At 49.6% G+C, this 12,982-nt stretch overlaps 1 protein-coding gene across 1 annotated transcript; it reads right to left on the bottom strand.

Annotated features, from left to right (window-relative positions):
- Positions 1-3,564: 3,564 nt before the first annotated feature.
- Psmc4 (proteasome 26S subunit, ATPase 4) lies at positions 3,565-11,851 on the bottom strand. The gene is made up of 11 exons (XM_028786230.1): positions 11,748-11,851; positions 10,923-11,021; positions 10,619-10,805; positions 9,130-9,276; positions 8,938-9,047; positions 8,748-8,841; positions 4,623-4,790; positions 4,465-4,541; positions 4,157-4,325; positions 3,955-4,010; positions 3,565-3,775 (listed from the first exon to the last, which is right to left on the bottom strand). Exons 1-11 carry the CDS (start codon positions 11,781-11,783, stop codon positions 3,662-3,664), a joined length of 1,257 nt encoding a protein of 418 aa, XP_028642063.1. The 5' UTR covers positions 11,784-11,851; the 3' UTR covers positions 3,565-3,661.
- Positions 11,852-12,982: the final 1,131 nt, after the last annotated feature.

Below are 12,982 nucleotides of genomic sequence, written 5' to 3'. Positions count from 1 at the left end.
GTCAGTGTCAGGTCCAGAGGACAGCAAGCTCAGTCTTTAGCTCACAGGGCTCTGGATTCTGAGGCTGGCCTGGCTTCTGCTTGATGCTTCTCTGCTCAGCAGGGAACTGGGACCTTGTATACTACCACATTAAGTGTATGCACCTTGAGATTCCAAAGAAAAAGGCCAAATGTCCAAGGAATGTTGAGGAAAAATCTGTTGTGAGGGTAAGTCTAGGGGATGATGGAGGCCTCAAGACAGGGAGCATCAAGTTCCAGACAAAAATTCATGTTCCATCTCTCTCCTCTTCCCTCATGGAAGACCATGTTTTTGAGTAGTCTTGGGACGGTTGTGGCATGGTGTGTGTCATCATCATAGCATGTCCCTGGTCTATGTAAACTTAGTAACATCATCACGTTGGTACATGAATCGTCTTCAATTACTTAGCAACACACACACTGCCATTTCACCTGACGTGTGCTGATGGGAAATAAATGTGGCTAAAGAATACATGAAAACTGCCACAGGCTCCCAGACCACAGACTCCAGGATGCTATTCAGGCCATAAAATGTAGCAGGTAGACAGCACACCCGTCAAAATGGAAACTGAGTTCTAATCTATCAAAGGCCACAGTTCTGGGAAAGTTTCTAAATGTGCTAACCTTGCTTTTTGGCTTCTGCAGCTCTGCTTCAAGGCTAACTGCTCTTATTAACTGAAGTGTGTCAATCCAAGACATGGCTTTTGTGTTTAAAAGGTCACCCTGAGAAAGGCTCGGGACTGCACTGGGATTCCAAAAATAAAATGTAGTCCACAGTTGGCTTTCTGTTGGTTTAAACCTGAGTCCCAGTGGTCTTCTCTGGTGAATCTGTGTAGGACGCCCTGAACACATAGAATTGTATACCAAGGTCACTGCTGACTAGTAGTTTGGGTCCTTTTACTTACACGAAATGGTACAATTCTCTGTGAAGCATCAAGTGAACTGAAAGAAGAAAAAAACTAAAAACAGGTTCATCATCTCAAAGATGTCCCTGAGTCAAGATAAGTGGCCAGGGAAGATTGAGTTTGAACACTAGAGAACATTCTATATGAATTGTTTTTCAGGTCCATTGCTAAAGTCCGTCAAAAAAAAAAAAAAGCCTTCTGTACCATTAGCTCAGAAAACTGTGGTTCACTGACTCAGAGCCCCAGGAAGAGTGTACAGCCATTAGGATAATAAAGTAAGAGCTTAACTAGATTACTTGGTTGGTTGTCTTTGACAACAGACAGCCTGACTCAGTCCCTCTCGTGCACCAGGGATCCATACTGAGTAAGCAGCTCTCAACAGCAAAACCAGCCGTGGTGTTTGCAAGCCTGCTGAGGGCAGCCGGGCACACAGGGAGAGGGTCGCTACAAAAGCCCTGGGTGTTGGAATGCTGTGAGTGTTCTCTCTCCCGTACCAAGAGCTCCATGCTGGTTATGGTGGCATATGCATCTCTTCAGTATTGCTGGGACTTAGGTTGTGTCCATTTTATTTAATGATGCTTCAAGCTACACAGCCATGGGAAATGGGTAAGAAGTTCTGTACAGGTGTGGCAATACCCCCATGCCCTTACCTTGAGAGCCTGGTACCTGTTTTCTGACTCCTCTGGAGAGGGAACATGTTTCTCATTGCCTTTCAGCTCAGGTTCATGTTCTCAGCTCTGCTAAGCAAGTGCTCAGGCAGCCACCCATCTCCACAACTATGCTCTGTTCTACCTCGCTGTCCTGAAGTCTACCTTACTCACTTACATGTGGGGTGGGGTGGGGGTATCTTGTCTGTTATCCTGCCAACTATGGAAAGATCACCTCCTTCCCTTCAAGGACCTGATATTCTCCAACAATTTTTTCCTATTATTCACTTTTTAAGTTTAATTTTAATGTGTTTTGCCAATGTGTATGTCTGTCGACTACAAGCATGGCCGGTGACCACAGAGGCTAAGGGCATCAGACGCCCTGGAACTGGAGTTACAGCTGTCAGCTATCCTGTGGGTGCTGGGAATCAAACCTAGGTCTTCTGAAAGAACGGCAAGTGCTCTTAACCACCTGGCTATCTGTCCAGCCCCTTCTCTTTCATTCTTCATTTGAGGATACCACTGTTCTTTGAAATACATACTAAGTTTTGAAATACTCAGCATGTGTAGTGGACAGTGGTTGCCATTATAATCAATCTGCACTCCCTGACAGCTCTATATTCTCGTCTGGAGGGGTTGAGAAAGTAACAGTCAAAAGTAGTGGTTCTCTATGTCACAACTCCTTTGGGAGACGAATGATCCTCTCACGGGGTCACCTCAGAGCAGTAGGAAATACAGATATTTAATTCTGATTCACATCTAGCAAAATTAGCATCATGAAATAGCAATAAAACTAACTTTATGCTGGGCGGTGATGGCGCACGCCTTTAATCCCAGCACTTGGGAGGCAGAGACAGGTGGATTTCTGAGTTCAAGGCCAGCCTGGTCTACAGAGTGAGTTCCAGGACAGCCAGGGCTACACAGAGAAACCCTGTCTCGAAAAACCAAACAAAACAAAACTAACTTTACAGTTGCAGTACCACAACAAGACGAATTGTATTAAAGGACCGAAGCTTCAGAAGGTTGAGAACTTCTGGTCTAAACCATGGTGGTTCTCTCCAAGCAGAACATGGGCAGGCCTACAGAGGGTGGCAAAGGGACTCCTTCCTGACCTGGGTGAGTGGGAGCAGGCTGTGTAGCTTCAGAGAGGGAGACAGATCTAAACAGTATTAAGGGGAACTGGGATTTGGCCTTAGTCTTCAGAACCCTGCAAAGGCAAGCAACAAGGTAACAGGTGAGCAGGGGTCAGACCAGAGCCTTGAAAGCCACATTAAACTGTGGCTAATAGCTGAGAAGGTGACAGAGGATTGCAGAACAGACATCTTCAGATAACCAAGGACGAACCATATCCAGGGAGGGTGGGCAAAGCTTAACCGAAACAGAACCCTGGAAACAGCACGGCAAACAGCATAAAGTCCCAAGGAAGGTGAAAGACATTTTGCTAGGTTATAGGTTACAAGTGACTCAAAAACAGTCTCACTTGCCTCAGGAAGAACATTTAGCCAGAAGTTTAGTCGTCATACACAGGGTAACACGCCCAACAGACTCTGTACCCAGGCATGGAAGAGTGCATCTTGGGAACTTGCCCCTTAATGGGCAGACAGACATGTGCACTGGGGTTTAACTGTTTCCTTGGCAACCAAATACACCTGTGCTCTCTCTGACACTGCTTTGTACAAGAAGAGACTAGGGGCTATCACTGTCCCTGGTCCTTGTGCATATAAGGAAGGCAGAAATTACTGAAAACCCAAATGATCTTCTTGTAGAAATGTCAGAGGGGCTTCAGTCTGTGGCCGAGGCTTTGGCTGAGGTTCACTTTCTATCCCATTTTCCAAAATCTTGGAAGTCGTTTGGTTCTCACTCTTCGCTCTTCTCCCAGGCTGCAATCCAGGCCAAGAACCGTGCAGTCTCCTTACTTATCAGAGACACGGAGGGACCCAGAGGATCCGACTCAAGGTCCATAGTCCCTAAAGGAGTCAAACACCTAAGAAGAGATTAAATCGATCCAATCACGTCCATTTATTGACTAAAGCAATCCTGGGTAAAGAGAAAACTAGCCTTTGGGACAGGTGCCGGGAAGTGCGGGGAGGGGTCACTTGTAAAACTCATGTTCCTGCTCATCTTTCTTGATCACGGTCTTGTACGCTTTCTCGAAGTCCTTGGCCAGAACAATGTAGCGGTTCTCACGGACAGCCAACATTCCACTCTAGGAGGGGATGGGAATAAAAACTGTACATCAAGTACCGCCCTCCCTAACCCCTAAACCCGGTGAAGGAAGAGAAATATAAGGCCCAAGATCCCAGGGAGGCAAAAAGGGAAAAGACTAGAAAAGGGGAGAAGACACCTTCAAACACACGGATGCAGGTCAAAGAGACTATCGCTCACCTCCTGACAGATGGAGTTGATGTCGGCTCCTGAAATCTTATCTGGACGAGCCACATCTGCAGCAGCTGAGTTAAAGAGCCCTTTCCTCACATGATGCTGTCTCGGTCACCACTGCTCTTCCCTGGACTCCCAAATAGCGGCAGTGATGGAGACCACCCACCCTTCACCCCTGCTGGTCCCCTCTCTCACTTCCAAAGGATACAGTCTTCCAGGTCGACCTCCTCAGAGAGGTTCATCTTGCTGGTGATGGTGGAGAAAATCAACCTTTTCTGGCGACGGTCAGGGAGTGGGAATTCAATCTTGCGGTCCAGGCGTCCCGGCCGCAGTAGAGCTGGATCCAAGGTGTCTGCTCTGTTTGTGGCCATGATTACCTGACAGCAGGAGGGACCAGCTTAGGCGTCTGCCATCCCTACACCCTCTTTTCCTGTCACGACATCTGGCCCTCATGAGCCACCTCGTCTCTCCCCAGTCCTTATGCCATACTGCCCTCGCCAACCCTGAACCCTCAACCTTCACATTGACGTTTTGGTCAAATCCGTCCATTTGATTCAGTAGCTCCAGCAGGATCCTCTGAACCTCCCTGTCAGCTAAGAGTAAGGAACACGCTCAGTTCAGAACACAGCCTCTGACAAGCCTGCGCGAAATCCCGCCACTCGGGCACCACTCACCTCCCGTCTGGGCATCGAATCTCTTGGTGGCAATGGCATCAATCTCGTCTATGAAGATGATGGCAGGTGCGTTCTCCTTGGCCAGGCGGAACACGTCCCGGACCATCCGGGGGCCCTCACCCAGGTACTTCTGAACAAACTCTGAGCCCACCACACGGATAAACGCAGCTGAGGACAGGATGACAAGGGTGTTAGAACGGGGGCTGTCCTCCTCTGGGGAGTCCTGAAGATAGCCTGTTCTTGGATAGCTACCCTTAGAAGCTGCACAGGGTTGGGTCCCCACAGGCAGCCACTGCTCATGCTTCTCAGTGAACGATACGCCCCAATCACAATCCCTGCATGGACATGGGGGCGGCTCTTAGAAGAATCAAGAATATTAAGTACAAATCAAAAATTAAAAGCCCAAATTTCTAGAACGCATGCAGAATCAGTTAACAAAACAGAAATGTCTGTAGACTAAGATTGTCTGGCCAACAGTGCCAAGTTCGTGTTTGCTCTCCGAACCACACTTGTTTGTTTGTTTGTTTGTTCTGAGAAAGGATCTTGACGCACAGCTCAGCCTTGCCCGGGATTAAGTGCGTAGCCAGGCCGGCCAGGGATTTGCACTTCTCCTGCTGCAGGCTCTGCAGGGCCCAGCTCTGCCCCCGTCTTTCCCAGCCTGGAGGAATCAAAGGCCCCGAGGCCATCATCTCACACAACTGACAGCTGGCTGCAAGGCAGAACCAGGTTTACTCTGCGCCCTCTGTCTGCACTTGTTTCCTAATAGGTGGACAGCTGCGTGCTGTGTGGAACAAACTCCTGGGACTCTCCTTCCTGCCACCAGAGCAAGGGGACAGAACTCCCACACACAGGCCGAGGAGGAGTTGAGCGAGCCTGCGGGGTGTGGCCTGACACTCCCTCGGGCCCACACCTCACGTCTGGATGAAGGTATGAATATGCACCCACCCACGTCCCTGCATCGCCTTGGGGCTCCCACTCGTTCTAAGCTCCAGGCTGCTGACTCTGCCCCAGACACACCTCACCACTTTCCTCCCTGCCCACAGGAAACCCATCTCAGGAGTGGCCTTCACCCACTCACCTCATCCCTGTCCTCTACCACCCTCCCCAGCCTCCTGTCTCTTAGACTGCCATTCCTCCCACCCACCCTGAACACTGCCCTGCTTAGTCACTCACTCTCAGTCACCATTGAGACAAGTAGACCAAGTCTGGTCTCGACCGGGATTTCTTTCTCCAAGGAGACATCTCAGGGACTTTCCCATTGCACTACCCCTGCTCCCTCTTTCAGTGAAAAAGCCTTTTCCAGATTCACCCAGAACAGAGAACTCCCTCACTTTCTGACTTTCTGTCAGTCTTGGCCTCTCTCACCTGTCAGGAGTGGAACTTGGGCAGAACAAGGATGCTAATGGACCGCTGGTGAATTTCAAAACTGTCTATTCTCCAGCTCCGAGGACCTCAGCAATGTCACCTTCCTGCCTTTTCTAACTGCTCTGTGACGCTAGGGGACATAAAGTAGCATGGAGGAGTCTGGGTGAGGGGTACATAAGAACTTTCTAGAATCAGTTTCCCTAAAATTATCCTCAAGAAATACTTGAATAAAAAAAAAATGTTTTAAAGTGGCAGATTTCCTGAATCCCAGCTGTAACACAAAGCTTCATGATTTTATCATTACTGTCTTCAATAGTCAGCCCTCTTCTTACCAAAGCATGAGAAATGCATCCTCTGTGCCATGCGTATGGCTTACACGTCCCCGTGTCTCACTGAGCTCAAAGAATCAGTGTAGCATCAAGAGCCAGCAGTTTGGGGGTCAGAGGTCTTGGCATCAAATCCTAGCACTACAGCTGGTCACATACTACAGCTGGTCATCTGGTGACCTTGAGCACATTGTAAGCCTGCGTCCTTATGCAGGGCATTGCTTTTTCTACAGGGCTGCAGCAGTAAGCAGTACCTGGTTCAGTGCCCAAAGCTGCTCCTATCCAATGGCATCAACGAGATGCAGCACCATCACCACACGAACGCCCACCCAGGAGCCAGCCATCATGGAGAAAGAAAGGCCAGAGAACAGAGCAGACAGTGCCAGACTCTCACCAAGAGTGCCAGATTCTCACCAGCCTACCCTGGGTCTTTAACACAGCCTGAAAACCGCCCTGCAGTCTCTCTCAGAACAATCTTGCATTTCCACAGGAGGATTTAAATCATCCACGGACCACTGCCCCCTTCCATCTGCCTTTCTGATGTCACCAAAGCCTAAGTTACCACCACGGAGACCTCTGAGCCCTCAGGAGACTGCTCAGCTCCCGTCCTTCTTGCTTTCGCTCACCCTTCTCCTGCACTCTCCTGTCCCTCCACCTGAGCGACGTCTCGCACGTCTCCAGGCGCTCTTCTCACCCACCACCTCTCTTCGTGCTTGGATCACCAACCTTCCAGCCGACTAGCTCCCTCCCGAAGGCAGTTTTAACAGTAAAATCTCCCCCAACATAAAACCATCCACATCTACCCTCTCCCACTACCTCCCCACCCCGACTCGTCCTCAAGGATGCAGGCCCCAGGAATGGACACCTGCTTGTTGCAGTATCTCAGGAACTAGAGCACATGGCACATGGCATTGGGCGGACACTCCGAAAATATCCAATGTGGTCCAATGCCAATTTCTGAAAGGCATATGCAACTTCCCGAGGAGAGCAGAACATCACAGATGTCTGGCTAGCACTGTGACGTTTACTTACCACTGCTACTACCATTTTCATTTCACTTTTTAAGACCCTGGCTTACATCCATAAAGATGAACTGAAGAGGACACACATTGATGAGTTCCAGCCTGCACTCACAGCTCAGACCAAAGCTCAGCGCATCCGTGTTTTGTTTCTGGCTGAATGTTCCCTGGTTGTGAAATCTCGCTGTGTCCCACAGTGAACTCACTGTTTCCCATCCCCAGGTTCATCCCTCTATCCCTCGAAAGTCAACAAGAACCCTAGGGTGGCCCAAACCAGGAACTGAGACCCGCTCTTGAATGACCGCCTCTTGCCAGCTGTGCTAAGTCATTAGTGAATCTCAATGATGCCACCCCTTCACTGTCCATCCCTAAGCACACGGCATGAGGTTAATACTAGGGGTCCCCACACCAAGTTTTATGGTTGGCTGTCAGGTTTCTTTTAGACTAAAACTATTTTAGTCTATTTATAATCAGGCCTTCCAGTCTCTTTGCCTCACCACCTGCACGCTGCCAAATACAGCTCAAACTCAACCAGCCATTCACCAGGAAAAACCAAAAGCAGGAGTTTGCTCTAGTGGCATCTGTAGTCTACCCGTGAGTCTGTGCATGACCTTTTCATGTATTTATTTCCTGACCTAAATTCCCTCTCCCAATCTCTACGCCTGACAACACCTCGACCCCTGCTTCCTCTGGAAACCTCTTCCTGAGAAGCCCATGCAGGGTTAAAAGCACACCCAGGACAAGCTCACAGTCCGCCCAATCCCCTAGAGTACCCCGTGGGCCTGATCTCTAGCCACTGCCTCTTTCGCTTCTGCCCAGCATTCAGCTGATAAGCACCAAGTCTGAATACACTGCATCGGCTCACTAACGCCTCGTTAGCACCCTATAGAATTAGGATGGGATATTTGTATACTGGCTTGGTTTGTGGTTGTCTGGAGAAGGGTCTCACTATGTAACTATGTAACCCAGAATAACCTCAAACGTTTATTATCTTAATGCCCCAGTCTTCTGAGTTAAGATTCAGGATATTTGCCAGAATGTCCAAGTGGGCTTTTTAAATTTTATTTTACCTTATTGAGACAGGGTCTCACTATTTAGCATTGGCTAGCCAGGAACTGCCACACAGACCAGATTGGCCTTGAACTCCCAGCAACTCTCCTGCCTCTAGCTCCTCGGTGCTGGGATTATAGGTATGTGACACCACCCCTGGCTCATTACTTTCTAATTTTGAGAAAACCGAGGCACAGTGAGGTGAAATCACCTGCCAGGGACTACACACCCAGTAAAGGCCCACCGTCTGGGCTATGGCCCCAGAGCCCATATTTACAGACACTACTGCTAATGCCACTTCCTACAGAAGCCAAGGAGGCAGGAAGCGAGGCGAGAAGAGCCCTGGGGAGGCCGTGAGGACTCACCTGTCGTGTGATGCGCCACAGCCTTGGCTAACATCGTCTTTCCACAGCCAGGAGGGCCGTACATGAGGACACCTCGGGGAGGATCGATGCCGATCTGAGAGACAGGAGAAGGGTGAGCCACGGGTCCCCATCACCAACGCTAGGCCCACACAGGACCCCCCCCCCCCCGCTCTGTCGCCTTTCTCCTCACCTGCTTGTAGAGCTCGAAGTGCGTAAGTGGAAGCTCCACAGCCTCCCGCACCTCCTGCTTCTGGATGTCCATGCCCCCGATATCGGCATACATCACGTCTGGCTTCTGGTCTGGTGGGAGAGCACAGCTAGGGCTTGTGGCTTGGCCCACAGGGTCCCCTTGGGACTCCCAAGGCCCCGGGTGCCCCCTCACCTGAGGTGAGCATCATGATGCTGCTGTCGGCCTCAGGAGGCAGCACATCCACCAGTGCATTGCTGTGCTTGTGCAGGGCCACTGAGGCGTTGGGTTTGAGCAGCTCCCGATCAATGGTACTTAGGATGCGCACATAATAGTTAGAGCCTTTGGGAAGTAGACGGAAGGAAGATGACAAAGGGAAAGGGCTAGAGACTTGACGCTGACCGTCCCTGTTTCCCTCTACGTCACAGTGGACACTTTCCACGTTTCTCACATTTGCTCCTAGATCATCCCCTCCTAGCCTCCAGCCTTGTGTCCCCTAATCCACCCCTTGCTCACAGTAATGACTTCCCTGCTGGTCTTCAGCCCTCATTCTCTCGAGGTCCAGCTCTGTGCATCTCATATGTGGTCTCCTGGATGGCCTTGGGTATCTTTCAATGTGTCCCAACACAGTCCTGGTATTCTCCGCTAAGCTGTGCCGTTCTTCCTAGATCTGCCTCAAGGCTACCCACTGTCCCTGAGTTGCCAGCCAGGGGACTGAGCCTCATTCTGGCCCCTTTCTCCACTCTTTCAGGACCCTTCAGTCACTCTTTCTACCCAGCCTCCCTCTGCTCTCACCTAGCCCACAGCCAAGCCCTGCCCTCCTTTGGCCCTATCTCCTGCTCCTGTCTCCAGATAAATCCCTGGTTACCAGCCTCCATCTCTCTTCTCCAGTGTACTCTCTACAGCAAGACTGGAGTGTGCAGCAGCCTCCCCCCAGCCATCTTTCACAAGAACCTCGACTTCCCTCACTGCCTGCCTCCAAACCTACTCCGCCGATCTCTCAGGGAGCCCACTGTCTCACGTCTCACTTTCAAAGACATAGGCTTCGTCTTGGACATCGCTCTCCCTTTACTTCCTCAAAGCCCGTCTGTCCAATCCCACATGGCCACGTGACTTTATCTAGAACCTTTATACACACATGGCTCACGGGTAAGACTCCAGAGTCAGCAGCCAGTGGAACAGCAGGGCATGGGTTTACGTTGTTAGCGTCTGCTGTATGCTGACTCCTCAACAGAGCCCAGAGTCTTTACGTGTAACCAACGCTCTCAAACAGCAGCTCCAAATCCAGCAGTGGTTGTAAAGTTAACTCAGGGGAGGAGAGTGACCGTAAGTCTGTTTAAATCAAACAGACTAGAGCCACAAACATCAAAGGTACTCCACCCGCAGGGTAAATGTCCATGACAAACTTCTTTCCCTTTCTTGGAGACAGGGTCTCTCTGTGTATTCCTGGAAACACACTCTATAGACCAAACTCACAAAGATCCGCTTGTCCCTGTCTCCTCAGTGCTGAGGTTAAAGGTGTACGCTATCACACCTGGACAGTGAAACTTTCCATGTGCACACATGAATTGAGACACAGAGAGAGACATTCAGAAAATAAAGTACGTATCTACTTTTGGACTGGTCAACACTCTGGCCATCATATCACCCTGTCTTGCTCCCACCCTACCCCCCCCCCACTCACCTGTGGTTGAGCCCACAATGGCTGTGTTTTGATCCACAGCTTCCAAAAACTGACCAATGACCAACGGAATACTTTGGATCCGCTTTACTTCCTCCTGGGCATGGAGGAATTCCTTCTTCAGATTCTTCTGCTCGTCTTTGATATACTCCTCTTGCACCTCCAGGAACTCCAGCTCTTGCTGCAGCTTCTGCAAGCACAGAGAGACCAAAGAGTTGGTTGGAGGCCTTGCTGTTACCAGAATGGGAGGTGGGGACACTGATGGGGGACAGTAGGTAGGCAGGATCCAGGTTAGGATTGAACATACCTTGTAGCGGCTGTACAGGTCCTCCAGGTCCTCAGGTTCAGGTCCCAGAAAGGACAGGCCGGTCTGCGGCCGAGACACGGACAGTGCTGGGATCTCATCCTATAGACGATAAAGAAAACTTGGTGTTGGAAGCAGAGAATCATCTCACAAAATCAGTGACAGCCTTCTTCCTATTTCGCCACGAAGTCACTCTATCTCTAGCACCTGCCATAATTCATTCTCTCTCAATACATACAGAAACTGCTCAATGCCCTGTGTAGGTTTCTAACACCAAGCCCCTTAGGCAAAACTTTTCATTGTCACCATCTTCCATCTGCTACTACAACGCCCCTAAGTAGGATGAAAGTTCCAGTCCCCTCAAGAGGTTCTAAAAGTCACATGGATTTTAAAGACAGAACACATTCAGAGACTCCCAACCTTTGGCCAAAGGTCACTCAGGCAAACCACAACTAACACTTAACGCCTCCCCGACAGTCATTCCACTAGCCCCTAGGCCACGGACATACCTAGGCCACGGGGCCCCATACATCATTCTCCACCCGGTCCAACCCCAAAACCGAAAAGCTATTGAGCACAGCTATCCAGGCCTCGAAATCGCTCAGTCTTAAAAGAGTCAGTAAGTTTAACACCACTTCCCTCCCGCACTGCTTTTTTGGAGCTCTGCCGCCCTCCTGACAACACGACTACCCAGCCAGGCCTCGGGGCCACTCAATGCTCTACACCGAGGCCTCTGAAACCACCCAGTCCCGAGCCGGGATCCTGAGAATCACTCGGCACCCCGTTCGTGTCTAGCTCCCGCTAAGAAACCCAGATCCCCCACCGCACCTGAATTTTCTCCACCAAAATGCCTATCTCCTCCATAGTGACCAAGCCGGCCTCGGTGTAGCCCGGCCAGTCACGGCTTCCGCTGACGCCAACGGAAGTCCTGTACATAGAGCATCTTGGGAAATGTAGTTTAAGGTGTCACCGAGGGTTGACCCGACAGGCGGGATAGCAGGAAGGGCGGGAAACTCTTGGCCCTGGGCTCCGCCCCCAAGGTGCGTTCCTGCGCTGTGCACTCCCGGCGAGCGAGCGGGCCCCCACGAGGAGGTTGCGCGTGCGCAGTAACTCGCGTTTTGGCGCCATCTTGCTTCGCGGCCCCTTGCGCGTTGTGGAGGTTTGTCCAGTAGGTGGCGCGGCTGCGATGCTCGTGAAGAAAGTCTCCATGGGATTTTTTTTTTTTTTTTTAATAAATATTATCCACTTTTTTTTTTTTTTTTTTTTGTCGGTTTTTCGAGACAGGGTTTCTCTGTGTAGCCCTGGCTGTCCTGGAACTCACTCTGTAGACCAGGCTGGCCTCGAACTCAGAGATCCGCCTGCCTCTGCCTCCCAAGTGCTGGGATTAAAGGCGTGCGCCACCACCGCCCGGCTATTATCTCTTTAAATACACAAGTACAAAGATTATCTGAGTGTGAATTTTAGAATATTAAACCACATTATTTTATATAATAATTAAAATTTGTAAGTACTTTACTATATAACATGATCTTACATGTTTCTTTTTCTCATGCATGCCAAGGCAATATCAACTTAATAGATAAAAAGCTCAAGTTTTAAAAATTAAATGGTTTTCCAAGGTAATGAAGACAAAGAGAGGTAAAATCTGACTCCCAAACCAAAACATTTTTCACTATAAAATATTGCCTAACAAATAACAAATGTTTCTGTAAAAACGTTCTTACAACCGGACTTACATGAAAGTCTTATACTTCCATGTTCATAGTATGTAGGAGTATAAGTACATATGACAGCAAAGACTTAACCTACTGAAGCAATGCTAGCTCTTTATTTATCTGTTTGTGGCACTGAGGACTGAACCTAGTTGTGCATGCTAATGATGTTCTGAGGTATATCAGCAGCACTCTGTGAACTACTTCATTTTCAAAGAGGAGCTCCCTAAGTTGTCAAGGCTGAAGGTGAACTCACTCTGGAGCTCAGCTCAGCCCTCCATCTGTGGACTTCCTTCCTCAGACTCCTGAGTATCTGACATGACTTTGTTTATAATTTTTTTTTTTTTTTTT

This window comes from Grammomys surdaster, unplaced genomic scaffold (assembly GCF_004785775.1).
Source record: "Grammomys surdaster isolate TR1022 unplaced genomic scaffold, NIH_TR_1.0 125430, whole genome shotgun sequence".
Taxonomy (NCBI): domain Eukaryota; kingdom Metazoa; phylum Chordata; class Mammalia; order Rodentia; family Muridae; genus Grammomys; species Grammomys surdaster.
Note: the sequence above shows the minus strand (reverse complement) of the source record. Positions and strands in the feature narration are given on the sequence as shown.